Source organism: Theobroma cacao, chromosome 7, assembly GCF_053813885.1.
Source record: "Theobroma cacao isolate CCN51 chromosome 7, ASM5381388v1, whole genome shotgun sequence".
NCBI lineage: Eukaryota > Viridiplantae > Streptophyta > Magnoliopsida > Malvales > Malvaceae > Theobroma > Theobroma cacao.
The window spans coordinates 2,501,825-2,522,191 of NC_142645.1; the positions used below are offsets into that span (position 1 = coordinate 2,501,825).

At 37.1% G+C, this 20,367-nt stretch overlaps 3 protein-coding genes across 5 annotated transcripts; 2 read left to right on the top strand and 1 right to left on the bottom strand.

Annotated features, from left to right (window-relative positions):
* The first annotated feature begins 433 nt into the window (after nucleotides 1-433).
* On the top strand, nucleotides 434-2,887 carry LOC18593577 (Protein kinase superfamily protein). The gene is made up of 5 exons (XM_007020861.3): nucleotides 434-764; nucleotides 1,224-1,405; nucleotides 1,546-1,735; nucleotides 1,908-2,299; nucleotides 2,440-2,887. The coding sequence occupies exons 1-5, from the start codon at nucleotides 641-643 to the stop codon at nucleotides 2,680-2,682; spliced, it is 1,131 nt and encodes a 376-aa protein (XP_007020923.3). The 5' UTR covers nucleotides 434-640; the 3' UTR covers nucleotides 2,683-2,887.
* A 712-nt stretch (nucleotides 2,888-3,599) lies between these two features.
* On the top strand, nucleotides 3,600-12,353 carry POLGAMMA2 (polymerase gamma 2). Its single transcript, XM_007020863.3, has 12 exons — nucleotides 3,600-4,061; nucleotides 4,721-5,792; nucleotides 5,948-6,139; nucleotides 6,304-6,986; nucleotides 7,944-8,364; nucleotides 9,043-9,138; nucleotides 9,522-9,614; nucleotides 9,687-9,881; nucleotides 10,611-10,703; nucleotides 10,777-10,989; nucleotides 11,094-11,183; nucleotides 11,804-12,353. The coding sequence occupies exons 1-12, from the start codon at nucleotides 3,895-3,897 to the stop codon at nucleotides 11,966-11,968; spliced, it is 3,480 nt and encodes a 1,159-aa protein (XP_007020925.3). The 5' UTR covers nucleotides 3,600-3,894; the 3' UTR covers nucleotides 11,969-12,353.
* Nucleotides 12,354-12,971: 618 nt separating this feature from the next.
* On the bottom strand, nucleotides 12,972-17,730 carry LOC18593579 (ARM repeat superfamily protein). Of its 3 annotated transcripts, XM_088808519.1 has the most exons (7): nucleotides 17,280-17,730; nucleotides 16,439-17,208; nucleotides 15,949-16,140; nucleotides 15,306-15,411; nucleotides 14,527-15,212; nucleotides 13,582-14,448; nucleotides 12,972-13,480 (listed from the first exon to the last, which is right to left on the bottom strand). In XM_088808519.1, exons 1-7 carry the CDS (start codon nucleotides 17,362-17,364, stop codon nucleotides 13,283-13,285), a joined length of 2,904 nt encoding a protein of 967 aa, XP_088664645.1. In that variant the 5' UTR covers nucleotides 17,365-17,730; the 3' UTR covers nucleotides 12,972-13,282. The 3 variants fall into 3 exon arrangements, with proteins under 3 accessions (XP_088664645.1, XP_088664644.1, XP_007020929.1); XM_088808518.1 differs by lacking the exon at nucleotides 17,280-17,730 and having other exon boundaries at nucleotides 14,527-15,089; nucleotides 16,439-17,271; XM_007020867.3 differs by lacking the exon at nucleotides 17,280-17,730 and having other exon boundaries at nucleotides 16,439-17,271.
* Nucleotides 17,731-20,367: the final 2,637 nt, after the last annotated feature.

Here is a 20,367-nt window from a genome sequence, read left to right on the forward strand (position 1 = left end):
AACAGCATTCAATCGACATAATCAAGGAAAGGAAACTTATATCTCTTCAATAACAGTTTTTTGGATCACATCGTCAATCCATATTTCTAGACACTTCAAGGCTTGAACCATGATCGTCACTTAATTTATAGGACATCACAATCTACAAAGCAGAATGGTTAGACAAGTTGAGCCAAACTAAATTTGTTTAAAATGGACACTTGGCACTTGCCTAAGTCAGGTCCAGATAAAGAAAATTTTGGGACAGGTTGACCTGACAAGTGGAAGAAAAGAAATTAGTGGAATGGAAGACAAGGAAAGAAAAGCTCATAACAGAAAACCATTTTGACTTGAGAAATTTCTGATAATGAGAGAGGTAGTTAAGAAATGGCGAGAATATCTGTCTGCTTCCATATTTAGCAAATCTGACCAAGTCATTTTTGGCTATCTGAGCTCAATGGATTCGGACAGAGAAGAAGCAAAACAATCATTATGAGAAAATTTTCCTTGTGCCCTCCTGGAGGACCAGATAGAGTTTGGTTTCCTTCAGGGGTAAGGTTTGCCGGGGCTCAGCTGTCAATGTTCTTTATACTTGAGACTACTACTAAAACTTTGGTTCAAGAATTTGGTGGCTGGCCTGAGGTTGTAAAGGGAGACCAAGATGAACTGTTTTTCATGTTGCATGTCAGAAGAGAGACTAACCAGAAGGTCATTAAAGAAGAGCATCAAGAAATACCATGACACCAAAACTCTGGCTTCATTTGCCAACATTTCCTTCAAAAGTGGTAAAACATTTTTACCCTATAGATCATCTTTCATTCCACAAAACCCTGACTGAATCCGAAATATCCTTGTTTTGTCAGCCATCAGCTTGTAATAGAGGAACATATTTTGGCATAGTTGCTGACCCTTTTTTTTATTCAAATCTCAATCTCAATACATGCACGGTATATGCAAAAATATTGTTATTTTAAAGATTTATCTGCTTATTATTTCAATTGAAATCATGAAAACAATCCAATGGATGAATTCAGCATTTAATATATATATATGAACTATTGTCAAGCCATGTTCAGCTTCATTTCAATATTCGTGGTCACCCTGTTGAGGTCCCATATCATCTTGACAAAGACTTTGATAATGTTGCAATAAGCATTATGTTGTTTCTGTAACCATTCTGTTTTTGGCTGAAAAGTCCAGGTGATAGATTCATGTCTGAACAATTCTTTTCTTTGTTTTGGCAGATAGCAGCAGAAAGAGATATATTACCCAAGAAATAACAAAAATGGGTAAAGGCAATATAACTGCTAAGGTTTTTAATTATCCTGAGTTATGCACCGCCACTGAAAACTTCAACCCTGAGAATCAGCTTGGTGAAGGAGGGTTTGGGAAGGTCTACAAAGGGCATGTTGAAAATCCAGATCAAGTACCATTTTGAAATCTTATTTCTTTTTACCTTTACATTAGAAAGAGTTGGAAGGAAAGAATTGTAGTATCAACAAAAACATATATAATTTGCATGATATTTAGTTGGTAATTTTCATATTGTTGTTCCATCATACTCAGGTAGTTGCTGTCAAGCAACTTGACAGGAATGGATATCAAGGAAACAGAGAATTCCTGGTTGAGGTTTTGATGTTGAGTCTACTTCACCATCCTAACCTTGTAAATTTGGTTGGATATTGCGCTGATGCGGATCAAAGGATTCTGGTCTATGAATACATGGCTAATGGCTCCTTGGAGGATCACCTTCTAGGTATGTTTAACATTTAAGTTGTTTTGCATTATTGATATAACACTAGCAACACCACTTCAGACTTAGATAATGTGATCCAGAACTCGGTCTTTTGAACTTTTTCCTTTTCCATTTGTATTTTAAGATTTTGTTCTGTTGAACAGACTCAGTTGTTAGTAACTCTGTCTTTTAGATTTACCTCCAGACAAGAAGCCATTGGATTGGAATACCAGGATGAAAATTGCAGTAGGTGCTGCTAAAGGCCTTGAATACTTGCATGAAACGGCTGATCCCCCAGTGATATACCGCGACTTTAAAGCATCAAACATATTACTTGACCAGGACTTCAATCCAAAGCTCTCGGATTTTGGACTTGCAAAGCTTGGTCCAACTGGAGATAAGTCACATGTATCCACCAGGGTTATGGGAACCTATGGTTACTGTGCACCTGAGTATGCACTGACAGGCCAGTTGACAACAAAATCCGATGTTTACAGCTTTGGAGTAGTGTTTTTGGAGATAATCACAGGAAGAAGAGTTATAGACAACTCAAGACCAACAGAAGAACAGAATCTTGTCACTTGGGTAAGTTTGGATCGTTTTATTCATCCCAACAATCGTGGACATCTACAAGCATGAAACTCTATCTCTTCTTTTGATTTAATCTGCAAGCACTAATATAGCAAAAGTTTCCTTAAACACTAACTTATAACCCTCTTTTGCAGGCAACACCCTTATTCAAAGACAGAAGGAATTTTACATTAATGGCTGATCCATTGCTTGAAGAGGATTATCCCGTTAAGGGTCTCCACCAGGCACTTGCAGTTGCAGCAATGTGTCTGCAGGAAGAAGCAGCTGTCAGGCCTTTGATGAGTGATGTGGTAACAGCTCTCGAGTACTTAACTGCAAACAAGGGTCCAGAAGAAGTAACAGCAAACAAGGGTGCAGAAGAAGGAGGAAACAGTTGACAGATAAGAATCAGTTTCTCCATGTAGGCATAGCGATGGAGAGATGTAGAAAAAAACCTCACAATAAATGAAGGTACAAGAAGAGGGTAACAGAGAGAAAAAAAAAAAGCTAATGGAGCTCATCAAACTCTTCCATATCATGTTGCAGCTGGCCTGCACTCCCATGGAGTGAACCAAAATCTTCATTTTTCCCAATCCCTTCTGGTTCTGCTCTGCTAGTGCTGATGGGGTTCACAGTTGTGGCCTCTCCGAAGGAAGCTTTACCAATTTACTGCCCCCAAGGCTGCAATGGTGCAAACCAACCTCATTCCCGTTAACTAAACTTAGTTTTTCTGCTCCTTTTTTTTGGGTTTAATTTGGTAAGAATTTGTGAAACTTGTGTCCTTCATTTTTGTATCAGGTAAAACTTTAGCATGATAAGCAGCTTCATATGTGTATATGTATACATGTAAACCTTACCTTCTTGTCAATGTTTGAATCCAATCCATCAGCCATTTTCATTGGTGAAAGATATTGCACTGACCTTCTCATTTCCTTAGAAATGCTTACAAAAATAAATAGTTTAGAAGTTTTTTTTTTATATTTTGTTCTATTTTTTTAACTCTAAACTGAGTTCAATACATAAAATAAACTCTTAAATTTAGAACATCGGTTTATAGAATAATAATCCAAAAAAAATAAAATTTAATTTAATTTATGAAAAAAAAATGAATCTTCAAATATTTTTACAATTTTTTTTCATTTTTTAGAAAAAACTTACCCAAATAATAATGGCACATATGCAATATCTCTATATTCTAACCCCCAATTCAACAAAAATAAAATAAAAATGGAAAAAAGGACAAATATTTGCCAGCCATAAAATAAAAAATAAATGTTCCAAATTCCTATGGTCAGTTAATATTAGTGTTGGAGCTGGGCTATGGAGGGTTTTATTTACTCTGTAAAAGTAAAAGAAGGGTTTTAGGCATTTTCAGCTCCTTTCCCTCTTTTTCCCACTTCTGCTCTTTCTCTGTCTTCATGGCGTCTGCTCTGCTACTTTCACGGTCACAGTCCAACTTGTGAAAGACCCACCAAAGGACTTGCCCCTCCAAGACCCAGAAATTTACCTTCTTTGCCACCCCAGAATACCAACAACATAAACAGCAAGCAAAAACGGCGCCTTGTGTAGTAAACAACACTAGCGGCAAGCTAGCCCGACTTGCGGACTTCATGGCTGCTATGGGGGTTGTTTCTACTTCCCAAACTGCTGCTACTACTACCCCTTTGGGTAGACCGTTTTGCCCTTCTTCTTCTTGGTTTTCCCGGTCTTGTCCTTGGCCTTCTTCTTCTCCTTCGTCATCTAAGCACTTCTTTTTGGCTTCTAGAGCCTTGCACAGGTTTCGCTCTTTAACTTCTTCTCTTTCTTGTTTGTGTGTTATTTTTGGGGTTTTTTATCCGGTTTCTTAGAGTATCTGATACCCATTTTTCCTTTTAAAGAACATATCCTTCTTTTTTTGTTTTTTGTTTTGTTCTGTCATTAGCTGCTGTTGCCTGTTTTTGAGGGTTTTTGGGGTTTATACTGGAAAAAGTTCCCTTTTTTCCTGTTTTCTGCCATGTATTTCTGTTGTTTTCGGCCTTTTTTATCTGTTATTTCCTCATATTATTGATATCCATTTTCCTTTTCACGTGGGAGGGGACCTTTCTCTCATTAGTTGCTGTTTGCCTGTTTTAGAGAATTTTGAGTTTTATGATAGAATGTGGTGGAAAAATGTGGGAGAAGAGAAGAGATGGATGAGAAATTGGAATGGAAATGTGGTAGTGCCTGAGTCTCAAGGATGTAAGTTTCTTTAAGGAAATGCAAATAAAGTGGAGCCAAGGAAAGTATTGTTGTTTGGTTGATTTGATACTGCTGAACTCAGTGCAATTTGGACTTTGCATGAAATCTGGAATCTTTTTCTTGTTGTTGTATACTTTTTCATAGCTAGCATGCCTGAAGAAATTCTTCATTCAAATTAATTGGTCTTTCTGCCCTTGTTTGCTTTTCTTTACATTGTAGGCGAGAAATGTGCACAATGCAGAGTGTTCAATGTGCTTTTCTTAATGCAACCATGTCAAGTAGTTCCAGCTGTTGCTATCATCCCAAAGGTATGAGACTTAAGGTAGCTGCTTCTAAATATGCTAGGATGGTCCACCCTGACCCGGATCAGTATTTTTCTGCTAAGAAGTGCAAAGGAGTGAGTGTGGACCAGAGAAACAATGAAAGCCCAGCAAGTTTTCAAAAGTCTAGGGTGACATCATTTCGAGCTAATGCTTTTACCTTTACTTCAAAAAAAACTAGCATACCCAGCACTGAGCGTTCATGGGAGAAAGAAGCTCGCAGGATAAAGGAATATAAGGAGATGTCAAAAGAGAGCTTTAAAGGTAGTAGTTCTTATTCCAGTGACCAACACAACTTGAATCTGAAGCTTACTGGCTCATTATTTAAAACAAATAATAAAGAAGAATTAGTTTCTAGAAATAGTGGAAAAAATAAATCTCTTTCTGAGGGTTGTTGTCCACCCCAGCCAACCAGTGCTAAACAAATGTCCAGATTCAACAATATAGCTACTGGTGGAATAAATGGTTCCAAGCAGCTAAAAGGTTCAAGTTCGACTGAAGTTTTAAATAATGGATCGTTGCCAGGGCTGGTCTTGGATGACAATAAAGAGATTGGAAACAGTGGAGATAGTAATTTTCTGTCTGAGAGCCATTGTCCAGACCATCCAACTAACAATAAACAAATTTCTAGAGCCAAAAATATATCTGCCAATAGAATAAATGGTTCCAAGCAGTTAAAAGGTTCAACTAAAACTGAAGTTTCAAGTAATGGCTCGTTGAAAGGGACGGTTTCAGATGCCAACCAAGACACAGGACATATGAATCCTAATGAAACCAGAAGGGACCATGCCAATGAAGTTGGGGTTGCCAGCACTGAAGAAGCTAAAGTAGTTTCTCAAGAAGATATCAGCAAGCGGCTTGCTAGGATTTATGACCAGGTTCTTGTTGTAGATAATATCTCTGTTGCAGGGGAAGTTGTTAAGATGCTTACAACTCAATACAGTCATCTTGTTCATGCATGTGATACTGAGGTAAGTTATGCTTAATATACATTCTTTTTACTATTTTCTTATATATGTGCTGTGTGCATGCTGCATGTTGTAGTTTGCATGCATTTGCTCCATGCACTACCCAGTTTGCATGTAAATGAGCTCCTGTCTATTTGCTGATGATAGAGTCTTTGCAGGTGTCTAAGATTGATGTGAAGCAAGAGACTCCTGTTGATCATGGTGAGATAACATGTTTCAGTATTTATTCTGGAGAAAATGCAGATTTTGGAAATGGGAAGACCTGTATCTGGGTAGATGTTCTGGATGGTGGTGGCAGGGCTCTTCTAAAGGAATTTGAGCTGTTTTTCAAAGATCAATCTATCAAAAAGGTGTAGTAGGCCTTGCACTCACTCCTTTGTCTTCCTTCCTTGTATTTCTCCTGATCTGCTGCACTTTTTGATTTGCTAAATATTGCATGGTCCATTGGAGCACTTGATAATCCTTAGTCCTGAAGTAAACTTGATATTGATATATTCACCTGGGCTTTCTATAGGTGTGGCACAATTATAGCTTTGATAATCATGTCATTAGGAACTATGGGCTGGAGGTTTCTGGATTTCATGCTGACACAATGCATATGGCACGGTTGTGGGACTCATCAAGACGAACAGCAGGTGGTTATTCGCTTGAAGCGCTTACAGGTGATAAAAATGTTATGAACAGGACTAAATGGCGCAAAGAAGAAAATGAATTAATTGGTAAAATATCAATGAAAACCATTTTTGGCAAGAAAAAATTGAAAAAAGATGGATCTGAGGGAAAAATGATCACCATTGCTCCTGTTGAAGAGCTACAACGGGAAGAACGCAAATTATGGATTTCTTATTCTGCCTTAGATGCAATAAGCACACTGAGACTTTATGAGAGCTTGAAAAGCAAACTATCAAGCATGTCTTGGGTATTTGATGGTAAACCAGTTTCTGGGAAGTCCATGTACCACTTCTACGAAGAGTACTGGCAACCATTTGGTGAGCTTCTTGTTAACCTGGAACGTGAGGGTATGTTGGTTGATCGGATTTATCTTGCTCAGTTAGAGAAGGTGGCTAAAGCAGAGCAAGAAATTGCTGCTAATAGGTTTCGCACCTGGGCATCTAGATATTGTGATGATGCCAAATATATGAATGTGGGAAGTGATACTCAGCTCCGCCAGCTTCTTTATGGTGGCATTGTTAACAGGTACCAATTGCATGTTTAATGTACAAGAACATTTGTTTCCCATCAACATTGATTAGTGCATAGCATTGAAATTTAGGCATTTTATTTCAAAAGAGTTAATTACATGTTTGGTTCCTGAACTTTGGCAAAATTGTATGAATTGGTACTTGAAGAAAAAAATTATAATTTGCACCTTGATCTTTCAAATCATGTACCATTTAACACAAATTCTAATGCCACTAAAACAACCTGCCTATATATGTGGGTTTGACCAATATTATCATGTCATGTGTACACCACATGGAACCATCAATATCTTATTTAACGTTAGTTATAAAATTGCAAATCTTTGACTTGGACAGTAAAATCTCATACAAGATTGGTCAATTGTTGGATACCATATGGCATCCATGTGGAATTTTCAGAAAATATTTACCATTTTTATTCAACACATGACATATACATGGTGTAACTATACCAGTCAAATGCGACATAGGCAAGCTAAGTTAACGGTGTTAGAGTTTGAGTTAACATGGTACACTATTTGAAAGTTCAGGGTGCAAATTGTACATTTTTTTTTCTTTAGGTACTGATTGATACATTTCACTATCATTTGGGTGCCAAATTTGTAATTAACTCTATCCGAAATAAGTGGGCAAGATATATTTTATGGCCATTCCCTAGACCAGAAATATAGTTAATATCATAATTGAATTTCTGATTTTGATAATCTCTCAAATTTTCTTGCTGTTAAGTGCTGGGACTGTCATTGCTGGTTGCATGGGGGCAGTGCAGAACTTGATGTTTCTTATGAATATTCATTTCCTGTAATTTATGGAAGTGTTCTTACCATCAAGAAATCAACAATCACTCTTCTTTCCCAAAAGAAGTGTGTGTGTGTGAGAGAGAGAGAGAGAGAATGTTGAAAATTTTGATAGTAAAGTTCTTGATAATTAACTTGATTAATTCTTGTTACAGTAAGGATCCAAATGAGAGTCTACCTGTTCAGAAAACTTTCAAAGTTCCCAATGTTGATAAAGTGATTGAAGAAGGCAAAAAGGTTCCCACTAAGTTTCGCAGTATTAAGCTGCATAGCCTTGGTGTTGAGCTCCCTGCTGAGGTGTACACTGCCACTGGTTGGCCCTCAGTTAGTGGTAATGCTTTGAAGACCTTAGCTGGGAAGGTTTCTGCAGAATATGATTTCACAGATGATACTAATGATGGTGATATCAACAATTGTCCTGAAATGGTGACTGATGTTGATACATCTGCGTATGGAACCGCTTTTGCAGCATTTGGGGATGAGGAAAAAGGAAGGGAGGCATGCCATGCAATTGCTTCATTGTGTGAAGTTTGCTCTATTGACTCTCTAATATCCAATTTCATTCTCCCCTTGCAGGTGATTTTGATGTCTCATTTAATTGGTCATACATGTTGATCTGCTTTCACAGTTTACCACTCAGCCTGGCTTACTTTTCCTCCCTAGTATCATGTTTGGATATTTTCTTTTTCAATGAGAACTTATGCTAGGGCTTATTGGTCAAACTTTCTATTGAATGATGAGAGCTGTGCATATGACCAAACTATGCTGTATTATCTCCAGGAATATTATTATAAGGTGACAGCATGATTGACACCGTGTCTTTTCCTGTCAGTTATAACCCATCATTCAAAGAAGAAGCTATAGAAATGATGGTTTGATATTTGATCATGCAAACTGGTTGACACTGCTGGATAATGAATTTGTAAAATTATGTACATAGCAAAGGGCTAAAACCAAAAGGGTATGCAACTATAAAGAAAGTTTCGAAACTCAAACATACGTGCTAAGTGGTCTTGTATCTGCAGTACTTCTTTGTTGATAATTGTTTGGCTAAGAAGAAAAGTAGAAATTTGTTTAAAAGCTTGTGTTTTTTGAAGGGCAACTCCTCTCATTGTTTGAATATAGTCATAAAAATCAACAAGGCATTGTTATAATTTTTCCTTAACTTCATCATAATGGCCTTGCTCTTGATTAATTTTGTACCTTCAAATTCTTGGAATGGTTTATAATGAGAATGATCTGTCTTAACCACAGGGGAGTAATGTATCAGGCAAGAGTGGGCATGTTCATTGTTCTTTGAATATCAATACGGAAACTGGGCGCTTATCTGCCAGGAGACCAAATTTGCAGGTTCATTTTTCTTTTAATTTTTTCTCTACCATTATTTTAGCAAGCATTTGAATAATTAGAACCTCAAGGTTCTTTAGATGCCTATAATTCTATGTCACTCGGATAGCGAAGACCAAAATTTCCTTGAGATGAAATACTCCATGTTTTTTGTTATATAGAATGTCATTAAAGCCCTGTTGGCAAGAAAGCTTCTAATTTCGATGTCCATAGCCTGAAATATTCATATCACAAGATAGTTCTAGTTTTCTACCACACAAGCATGGTTGATGAGGCATGAAGGAAATAGATAATTTTGTTATTCCTCTGCATATCCTTCTGTTGCCAGCCATATTTGGATGGGAGCTTTATGATATTAAATTTTTTTTTTGTATTTTTTAATCAAGAATCAACCTGCACTAGAGAAGGACCGCTATAAGATACGTCAGGCCTTTGTAGCTGCCCCTGGAAATTCCCTCATTGTTGCAGATTATGGGCAGGTAAGTTGATTGAACTGTCTTCCTTTGTCATTATATTTCATGTATTGATTGAAATCTGAATTTATATTACAGTTGGAACTTAGGATTCTTGCCCATTTGGCTGACTGTAAAAGCATGTTGGATGCCTTCAAAGCTGGTGGAGATTTCCATTCAAGGACTGCAATGAACATGTACTCTCATATCCGTGAAGCTGTTGAAAAGAGGCAAGTTCTTCTTGAGTGGCATCCTCAACCCGGTGAAGAGAAGCCACCAGTTCCACTTTTAAAGGTATAGTAAATCTGTAATCAAATTTCGTTGAGTATTCACTGAAATGGTAGAAAGAGAAACCAGTTTGAGGACTTTTATTTGTCACCAGCAATTTCTGTTTTCCTCCAAGCTAGGTTGTAAGAAATATACCATCCTGGCTTGGTGGAATCTTCTGGATCTGTTAATAGTACATAGATTACAGACAGAGATATCCTAGAGAAATGGAAGTTACTTGATAGCACTTCTCGTGCCCTATCCTGCCTAAGAATCTGATATTTTTTTTAAACCAAAGCCTTTGGCATTACTAAAACTCCTGCTGCTATTGCTTAACGAACAGAGGGATCAATTTTCTAACTTTGCATGACTAAGATGTATAGAAAGATGATGATCTCATGACAAGGGTTGGGCTAGAAATTGTCCAAAACATTATTTAAACATATTGAACTTCTAACCTTTACCCTGAGATGTCTTGCCATATCTGTGACTGTGATTAAAGTATGACCTAAAGTTGCTTTTGCTATTTGAAAGTTACAAGTATCTGATGTTTTGCTTTGAAATTGTTTGTCATTCTTACTGATTTTCTCAGCATATTCATATATGAAAATAAAATATGTTAGGGAAACAGGAAATTGATTTTGGAGTGGCTAGTATAAAATGTGCAGACCTTGGGATATTATTACCTAAGTATTGTTGTATTTAAGATTGATTTTGATTGCTGAATCTAACTGGGTTGAAAATTGTTTTTTTCAGGATGCCTTTACTTCTGAAAGAAGAAAAGCTAAAATGCTCAACTTTTCCATTGCTTATGGAAAAACTCCTGTGGGGCTTGCTAAGGATTGGAAGGTAGCCTTGGAACCTAAAAGAACAGTTAAAATTCATTAAGCCTTCAAGGTAATGATGATTGCACCTCTCTCAGGTTTCTGTAGAAGAAGCAAAGAACACAGTTGATCTCTGGTATAAAGAAAGACAAGAAGTGCTCGAGTGGCAGAAACAGCGTAAATATGAAGCTCAGAAACTCAGGCGTGTTAAAACATTGCTTGGAAGGGCTCGCCTCTTCCCATCATATGCTCATGCTACACGTGCTCAAAAAGGTCATATTGAACGGGCTGCTATCAATACTCCAGTCCAGGTTTTCTTTTCTTTCTCATGAACTCTCTCTCGCTCTGTCTCTCTCTCTCTCTCTCTCTCTCTCTCTCTCTCTCTCTCTCTCTCTCATCTAGATGAGTGTTTCAGGGCAGTGCTGCTGATGTTGCAATGTGCGCCATGTTACAAATATCAAAGAATGAACGTCTAAAGGAGCTTGGGTGGAGGCTTCTTTTACAGGTTATGCCTTTTACATTATCTTTATTTTCGGGTGATCTCTCTCATTGCAGTGATCTACCTTGGTTTTAGATAACTAGTGGTTTCAAAACCATTATATAAGTTTGTTTGTGCTGTCTGATGTGTTCTTACTGGAATGCAAAGTCACTTCTTTTCCACCTTTAATATATTCTCAAAAATCGGACAACAATGGGCTTATGATTTCACTACAGAGACTTTGCATTCTGTTGCTTCCAAAATTTTTTAAACAGATTGTCTTTTCATGTACACATATTCACCTCTCAAAATAGTAATTATTATTACCATTTTATTGGTTGTTTGGATGTTTCCTTCAGAAGATTTTTGTTTGACTGAAGCATAATCTTTGCTCAATAGCATGTAGGAAGGCTTAGATTCTTCTTAAGAACCTGACACTGATGTTTACCTGTGCATTGGTTGATGTGTATTAATTTTCAAATATGCACATGTTCTCTTCAACCAATATAAGCATTTCCCAATTTTTAGTCACTATTCTGTCCTGTACAGCCTTCACAAATTCATTTCACGAGCTACTGTTTTGATGTGGCTCTTTAAAAAGTCGTTGTCCTGCAATTTCTCTGGAAATAACATCCTTCAGAAAACAGGTTCATGATGAAGTAATCTTGGAAGGACCAAGTGAGTCAGCTGAGACTGCAAAGGCAATTGTTGTTGAGTGCATGTCAAAACCCTTTGAAGAAGGAAAGAACATTCTTAAAGTTGACCTAGCTGTTGATGCCAAGTGTGCTCAAAATTGGTATGCTGCCAAATAGATAGTGGCTCTGGCTCAGACAGATGTAAATTTTGGCTTCAAACAGTGTGTTGCAAGATGCTTTTTGCCCCTTGAAGAGCGATATTGGAGCTCAGATCGTCCTCATTTTCTTTGCCACTGCAGTACTTTAATATCTAAGGACTTTTACTTATGGAACCATGAGCTGATGTGGCAATTCCTGTTCTGTTCAGGGATGTGGGCCTCGGGGTTTTTTGTGGATGGAAGCATGCTTTGAGGCTTTAGTTGCATTGTTTTGAGGGCATAAGAGTGCAGCACCATGTGTATAGAAAATTTATTGTTCTCATTAGTTAGTTCCTTGTAAAATTCTGACAATGCTAATTCTTTTTTCTTCCAAGTGAGAAATGAAGGTAAAGTTTGATTGTGTTTCCTTCTATGTAGTGCATACTTTTCTTATAGTTTTACAAACTGGATAGTCGTAAGTGCTAATGGATAAAGGGTCAGAGGCATCTGCAAGCTTCAACCTTTATAACTGCCTGTCTTTTAAAAATCCGACATCTGAGCCTGGTTGCATGGTGTTGATTAGAGAAAATATGAACAATAGAAGAAAAACTTGCTTAGCAGAAACTGGTTGCTTAGCCTGTTTGACACCTAGGAATTAGGCTCAACTAGTGTAAAAAGTCAGCAATCAGCATGGAACATATGTATATGCAAAACTGTTATGAACTGATGCCATGGAAATTGCAAAAGTTTCTTACTGGAGTGTTTGCAAGTGATGTCAGGACAATTTATCACAATTGCAGACTCCGGTTCTGCTTGTTCAGAGTGGCTGTTATACCAATCCAGTTAACTGAAAATATTTCAAGTAGAAGATGTAGTGACCTAGTATTGTTGAATTAAAATCTGGTCCCTGCATCAGCATCTTTTCCCCTTGATAGTTGAAAAGAGAAGTCTCTGAAGATTTTTCTTTTTTTTTTGGAGAAGTAGAAGTTTGTCCAGATATAACTACCACCAAGCAACTGCCTCAACCACAATTGGAATCCAAGTGCTTTGGCAAGTTTTTGAGTAAATGAATGTAATAGTGCTCTTTACAAATAATCTCTTCATGCAAATCTCTTGGCTAAAAGGTATATCACTCTTAGTATACATTTACATCAAAGGCCATTATCTTACATTACATACAAAAATGTATTAAGTAGCCTATGCCAGCTTTGAATCAATTTTTTTTTCAAGCACACGCCATCATAGCTGTTTGAAAACTTTTCCTTTACCATTTACTTAATGTAAAATAAATGTATTGAACCAGTAACCTATCAAGAAGTTTGCAAGCACAACACAAGATTCCAAAACCAGCAGATTACTTATCAAACTGTTGCAGCTCAATTCCCCAAGCTGATGCCAACTGCAATAGAAGTTGGTCAGGTGCCACACCTTCCCAATCCTCTGGTGGATCCATTGTGGAAGCTGCCTCATGCAAATTCAACAAAAGCTCTTTCTTCAACTCCATGGGAATACCCAATGCATCGGGTCCACTTTCTAACACCACTTCGACCAGCTGAAAAGTTACAGGAGAAATAAAAACTAATAAGAAACTTCAGAAAAAAATGTCTAAATGAAACAGCTTGAACTAAAATAATCCAAGAAAAAGAACCATACCTGTTGAATCCAGGATAGACAGATATCAAACAAATCCTGCTCCAGAAGAAATTGCACAATAGCATGCAAGGCCTCATTCGCTATCTCATTTGATAGTTGGTCAACCATAGGGCCTGATCTATCCATTAGCTTTATAAGCAAGAGATCATCCCCTGTAGACAGAACTTCTGCATAAGCAGAATCCATATCACCTACCTGAAGGGCATGCATTGCGTTGCTCCAAGAAGTCCAGACCGGATCTCGCTCTGGTCCAACATTATCATCTCCAACAGCTTCAGCAGTCAATTCAGGAACACGTCCTGTTCGAGATGCTCCACCGTCCTCCCCAGCTACACGGATTGCTTCCAAGGTAGCTTCATCTTTTGATGCTTGCCAGACACTTCTAGCAGAAGGCCCTTCACCAAGCCTCACAGGCCCGGGACCCTTTTCCCAAGCTCTCCTCCCACCAACCTGTTCACTCTCATGTTCTGATTTGGGTGATCTACCATCCAGGCTGCCACTAGCTGGAGCTCTTCTTGACCCAACTTGCCCATTTCTGGAAGCACCAAATGCAGGGAAATCCCAATCATCGGCCATTTCAGATCTCCAAGAAGGTCCCCTTCCCCTCACGCCTGGGCCAATTCCATCAGATTGGGCAAATCTTTCTCCAAATGGAATTCGCCCACTGAACTTGGAACTATAGTCAGAAAACCCATTATACTTCCCTAAAGGTCTATTAGAAGCTCCTTCAAACCCCACCGTAAAATTAGCACCTCTCCTGCCAGATGATATTGATAAATCCCTAGCCATGTCTTCAACAATTCGCTCAAGACCCCTAACTCTGTTCTCCAAAGTTATCATGCTATCGTGAGAACCACCCATAAAATCCTGCAACAGAACAAGGAATCTTATCAATAAGAAGAGCACTCACTGGAAGCATGTCCTAAATGCAGAACTCAGAAATACCTGCAACATATTCATGAGATGCGCTTGTTGTCTCTCCAGCTGCAATAACTGCCTCTGTATAGCCAACCAATTTCCTTTGTTGCTGATGAAGGACCCTTCAGACTGTCCATCCACCTTTGAGAAACCCAAACGATTTCCAGATGGCTCCCTTTGATTTATATCTATCCTGTCATCAGCATCAAATGCCCTTGTTCTTAGGTCTTTTCCATTTATCTTCTCTTCAGGCCATTTGTCCCGCACACCAGCAGCTCCTCTCTCTATGTTACGGTTTCTGATACTGGAAGATGCATTAAAATCATCTGCCTGGCTGTTTCCCAGATAATTCGACCTTCTTCTTGCGTCTGGATCATTTGTTTCTGATTCCTCCTCATTCTTCAAGTTTGAAGAATTAAGATATCTGCGAGAAACAACTACTTCAACTGGCAAATCACCAGAACCCCTTGTTTCAAGTTTCTGGAAGAATTCAGGATTCAACTCCTTGTCCGTTAATGCGGGTGCTTTCTTCTTTAAAATTACAACTGCTTTGTCAGGAATGCTTCCACCTTTGCCTTTGGAAACAGAATCTGAAGTTGGGGGCAGATTATTAGATGAATCCTTTGCTGATGGATCTGTTTTTTTATCACCAGCATTTGGAATGTTCAAGCCATTCTTTTCTAACAATTCAGCTGGTTGAGGATTTTCACCATCTACAGCAGCAATTGTAATTAATTTATCAAATAAGAGAGCAGGATTAAACATCAGAAGGGCAACCCATAAAAGCACATAACCAACATGCTTACCATGAGACAAGGCCTTCTGGTTATCTGCAATTCCATCTTCACCCTTTCCTGCAATCTGCTTCCATAATTGCAATGCTTCGGTCATGCTATCTCTCACTGGTTTCATCTGTTTAACCAATGATCAAAATTATTCAACACAATAAACTTTTCATATGGCATTGTTGACTAATATACATCCACCATTAGACAGGTAGTGAAGGATAAACACTAAGGAGCAAAATCATTTAGAGGACCACAATGCATGAGTTACATTGATTAGTAAAGAATCAGACAAAATCCTTCCTTCCAAAATCATAATGCGCCAACTGAAATTCCCTTCAAAACCAATCTAGAAAAGATGAAGCCATCCAGTCCAAACCCACATCATCCATTAACCTAAACACTTCTGCCACACAACAATTAGCCCCGAGAATTCTAATTATGCCAAGTTTATCCCACAAAAAATGAAACCTATGTTGAGAAATAACACATAATCTGCCCTAAGTCAAGAGAACAGATCAGTTCATTAAAAGAAGAGAAGTACAAGGTCTTGCACCAGTGATGTCCAGAAAGTACCAAAATGAGATATCCACAAATTATATACATGGCATTGAGCATAAAAATACAAACATTATATTAAAGAGAAAGGGCTCCAGAAAGCTACCCTGTCAAAGCGGCAACCCTCCAGTGCCGTTATTGTTGAAGCTGCTCTATCTGCAATCAAGTTGTTCGAATGCAGTGCCAAGGCAGTTAAAGCATCAGCAGCTGCCTTACGCGTCGCCCAATCTGTGCTCCCAAGGCATTCATGGATGCTCTGCAGCAAAGCTTCCAAGCTCGGTGGTGCAATTGCTCCCACCTGCAACAAGGTCATCATTTTTTTACAGAACTTCAATGTGTTCCTTTCTCTAAAATTCGTCAAAGTAATAAAATTTATTCCCCACCTAGCTATCTAATTTGCACAATCAAATATAACACGATGTAGATTACCATCCAGGTTAACAAGCACATAGCAAACTTTCTGAAGAAACTAAAAGATTTTCATTTAAGCTGTCATTAACAACTACCAAACTAACAATATCAATCATCAATATCCTTATGAATTAGGCATTGTAAATGGCCAAAATCAAGCTAAAAACAACTACATTGCACCAAACCTGTGACAAACTCGCCACTAATGGCAAAAGGGAAGCCTTAGCCATAAAATTCTGATTATTCAACAGCTTGCAGATCCTGGGACACAGCTTCTGAAAAGCAGCCAAAGGAGGATCAGCTGCACATTCGACCATCTTAGCCATACACAATGCAGCACCAGATTGCACTCCTTTGTTCTGTTCCCCCATTGCTTCAAACAATGGCTTTACAAACAATCCCACCAGAGTCCCTCCACTCTCCCCTTTCAAATACTGCCCTGAAAGCGCCCCAATTGAATCGCGACAAGCATCTTTCACCCCAGAATCTGCATCTTTCAGCCTTTTAACAATGTGGGCAATGATCTTAGTCAAATGGGAAGCCGCCAATTCACCATGGCAGTTACATAGCATTGAAAGTAACCTTAAAGATTCTTTCTTTACAGCCGGTTTTGGATCATTGGAAGAATCAAAAAGGCAATTGAGTAACATGGGAAGGGAGTCAGGGGAAAGAGATTGGATGATTTTCTCAAGATCCTCAACGGCAATTTGGTAAGTGTCACGGTCAGAAAGCTTGGAAAGTGAGGTTAAAATCCTTTGTTTTAGCTCCACCATTGCAAGGTGAGAAGAAAGTGAAGAGGGTTTTGGAGGGTTTGAAGAAGGAGGTAAAGTTGAAGCCTTTGAAGGCTTTGCAGATTTGGGTGCTTGAGAATTACTCATTGTCAAAAGAATGAGTAGAAAAAAAAATGGTTTACAGATTGCAACAAAGGGAAACAAAAAAAAAAGATGAGATTTTGAGGAAATTGGATTCTATAGATTTAAACAAGGAGAAAAAGATGGGATTTTGAGGAAATGGGGTTGTAGAGATTGGAGCAAAGAAGGAAAAAAGATGGGATTTTGAGGAAATAGGAAAGTTTTCTATCAAGCGAAAAAAAGATAAGTTCTTTATACATTGAAAGGAAAGTTGATGAAGGAGAAGGATTTTGGAGTTCAATGACAGAAAATGTGGGAATCTCTAAAGAGCAAACTGGATTTCAGAGCCTGAAACAAAGAAGAAAAATGGGATCTTTGAGTAAATGAAATTGTCCTATGGAGTGAAACAAAAAGATGGGATTCTGCATACATTGAAAGAAAGCTGATGAAGAGAGAGAGAGAGAGAGAGATTGAGACTTCAAAGAAAGGGATTTTTGAGATTAAAGAGAAGGAGTAAGAGTTAAGGGAGAGGGAGAAAGCTGAGATCTGAAGAGAGTGAAGCAAAAGGATGCAAGAGAGAAGAAAAAAGAGGGGATTTTGAATTTTTTTGAAATAACAAAAGATTTGGTGTAAAAGAGGATTAGATGGACCAATCAGGGTTTAAATTTGATGAATTGGAACGTTTAATTTGTATTTGGAGGGTAAGGCTTAGGTTAAGATCATGACCATTGAATTTCATTGGACAATTTCTGGGTGGGGGTCCACTAATGTGAATGGGACCTTTGAACACGGAGATAGCACATAATTGATCATCAAGAGATTAGAATAAAAAAAAAAAAACAGCCCTTGTTTTTGGTGAGATTTGTTAGGGTTTGTTGGTTGAACATTTTTCCTCTAATGATTGAAACTAATCATTTGAATTTTTTTTCTTGGTCATTTGCCTCTAAGTTTGTGTGGATATCACGTTTTAATCTTTAAAACTTTTTATAAAAATTATTCTTTTAATTTTTTTGAGATAAAATATTAAAAAATTTCAATTTCAATTTACGATTAATAAGAATGAAATTATAAAAATTTATTAATAACGAGGTGTTACCTAAAGTCAAATAAATTTTTTAACTATGATTGTGAGCAGTCTAACGTTTAAATTTTATAATAATTCTTTTTTAATCTCGAATGCTAAATTTCAACATATCAAATTAATTTATTATTAACAATCTAACAACCATGGTATTATTAATAGAAAGTAAAATGTTAAATAATTATTCAATAAATTAGGTATATGTAATGGCAAAGTCATGCCCATTTTTTTTCTTTGTTTCATGGAACATGCCATGATTATTTAATACAAGGTAGATAAAACCACCTAGACATTGTGAAATACTAGGTAAAGATTTGGCTACATGCCTTCAAGTGCAGTTATAAATAAATAAATATATATATATATATATATATATTTTTACATATTTTGCCTTATTGTGATAAATGTGTATCATTAAAAACATGGTATGCTTTAGCATTGCCTACCCACCACAACTTAATGCATGTAATGTAATGTAGTTTGGTATTAGAAGTACAAATTGGAATTGAGGAATGAATGATAGGACCCTTATGTGGACCAACATTTTGCTTTATTAATTTATGTGATGTTTTCTTCCTTAATTCTCCCAATATTAAAGGCTAAACTTTTACCCCAAACTAGATATGAAGAAATATTGTGAGTGACCATCTTAAAGTACACAAATTATGAACTCTTTTCAATCATGCCTTTGCACTTTGAAAACATTTTTGAACCAAATTCAACAATGTGTTCTTGTTCTTACTCTCTCAAAGTATTCTTTAAAGAACTTCCCTCTTCAAGTCATGAGTTCCCTCATCCTTTCTCTCTCCAAGTTATAAGTAAATTAGGTATGTAAAATTGAATCCCTTTTTTCATTTTTGCGCTCATCAAAATTTTTGACAAATATAGGTATGTCAATAAGTTGATTTAATACGAGTACCTACAAGTACTTGATCCTATAACATAAGATTCAAGTATACTATATTTAGATTTGGGACGAGTTAGGATAAAATTTTTAATATTTATTTTGGGTAGAGATAAGTTTCGATATCACCTTGATAGATACGGATTTGATCATTGGGCTTGGATGCAGTAAGAGTGACCCATTTTGATGGACCTAAAATGGGTCTAACTGTCCATGAGTAAGCCAAGCAGCCCAATCAACACTTCAAAACTCACAATGAAAGGCTTCTGATTGGGCCATGAAACTTCATTATCTTATCTCATATTTTGCTTTCATTCAATTCAATGAGTAAATTGTCCTTCGTTATTTCATTTTCCACCTTAATGTGTGGTCTGCCTTCTAAGAAAATCAAGATATTTATTTCTCAGCACAACTTGACACTCCAACCTGCCCTTATGATCATCTTCCTTTAATTTGGTGATTAATGTATACATAATCAATTAAACATTAAAAATGATTTTTAATCTTTAACAAAAACACAATTTTTTGTGTCGTCTTGAGTATTTAAATTTTAATCATATTTAAAAAATATATAAGCTTAATGAGTTGTTTAATCAACATAAACTCTATTTCTAAATCATTAGTTGAAGGATCAAATCACACCATAACTAACAATAACTAACAAGGCTAAAGTTTTCATACTCCCCCGGTAATGGTACATTGAATGTAACCCCTGCACTCAAAAGAAAAGCAAAAATGGTTGGCTTGATACGGCACATTGTGTGTATAAAGTCAACATTTTAGGGTAAAAAAATCAGCTTTATTATTAATATGGAATCCAGCAAGTTTTCTTAAACTTGTAAACAGATACCAATTTTTATTTGTCTATTAAAAATATCTTTATCCAAAGTTTAGAATTTCAATGTTTATACGTGGCAAACTACCATTGGTTGTTGAAACATGGCCGGTTGTGAGTCAGGTTTTACTGCACTATGATTGGTGTTGGTTGACTGCTCTGACAGATACAAATAAGACATAACACTTTTAGCAAAAAGTTAGATTTCAAATGCAAAGAAGGTTAGATATGGTTCTGAAGGTGACATAATGGAAAAACACATGTGAGAGTTTTTACTTACAAAAATGTTCAAAGATCTTAGTTGCAAAGCCCTGAAAATTTGGTGGGATTTGTTTTAGTTTAGTTTAGTTTCACTTTTGGTTGTGTTGGGGGTCAGATAACTCAGATTCAGTTCAATGTGCCATCTCCAACATTGCTGAGTTCACACTTTAATGTACTTGGTA

Bases quoted from the DNA above. Each gene is read 5' to 3' on its own strand.
- LOC18593577 (XM_007020861.3), top strand. From the start codon at position 641: ATGAACTGTTTTTCATGTTGCATGTCAGAAGAGAGACTAACCAGAAGG. The intron at 765-1,223 runs GTAAAACATTTT...TTGTTTTGGCAG, and splicing joins CAACATTTCCTTCAAAAGTG to ATAGCAGCAGAAAGAGATAT. The intron at 1,406-1,545 runs GTACCATTTTGA...CATCATACTCAG, and splicing joins ATGTTGAAAATCCAGATCAA to GTAGTTGCTGTCAAGCAACT.
- POLGAMMA2 (XM_007020863.3), top strand. From the start codon at position 3,895: ATGGCTGCTATGGGGGTTGTTTCTACTTCCCAAACTGCTGCTACTACT. The intron at 6,987-7,943 runs GTACCAATTGCA...TTCTTGTTACAG, and splicing joins TATGGTGGCATTGTTAACAG to TAAGGATCCAAATGAGAGTC. The intron at 11,184-11,803 runs GTTATGCCTTTT...TTCAGAAAACAG, and splicing joins GGTGGAGGCTTCTTTTACAG to GTTCATGATGAAGTAATCTT.
- LOC18593579 (XM_088808519.1), bottom strand. From the start codon at position 17,364: ATGTATAAAGAACTTATCTTTTTTTCGCTTGATAGAAAACTTTCCTAT. The intron at 17,209-17,279 runs ATCTCTACAACC...ATCCAATTTCCT, and splicing joins TTTTTTCCTTCTTTGCTCCA to CAAAATCTCATCTTTTTTTT. The intron at 13,481-13,581 runs GTATGGTTCTTT...GTAACTTTTCAG, and splicing joins GTCTATCCTGGATTCAACAG to CTGGTCGAAGTGGTGTTAGA.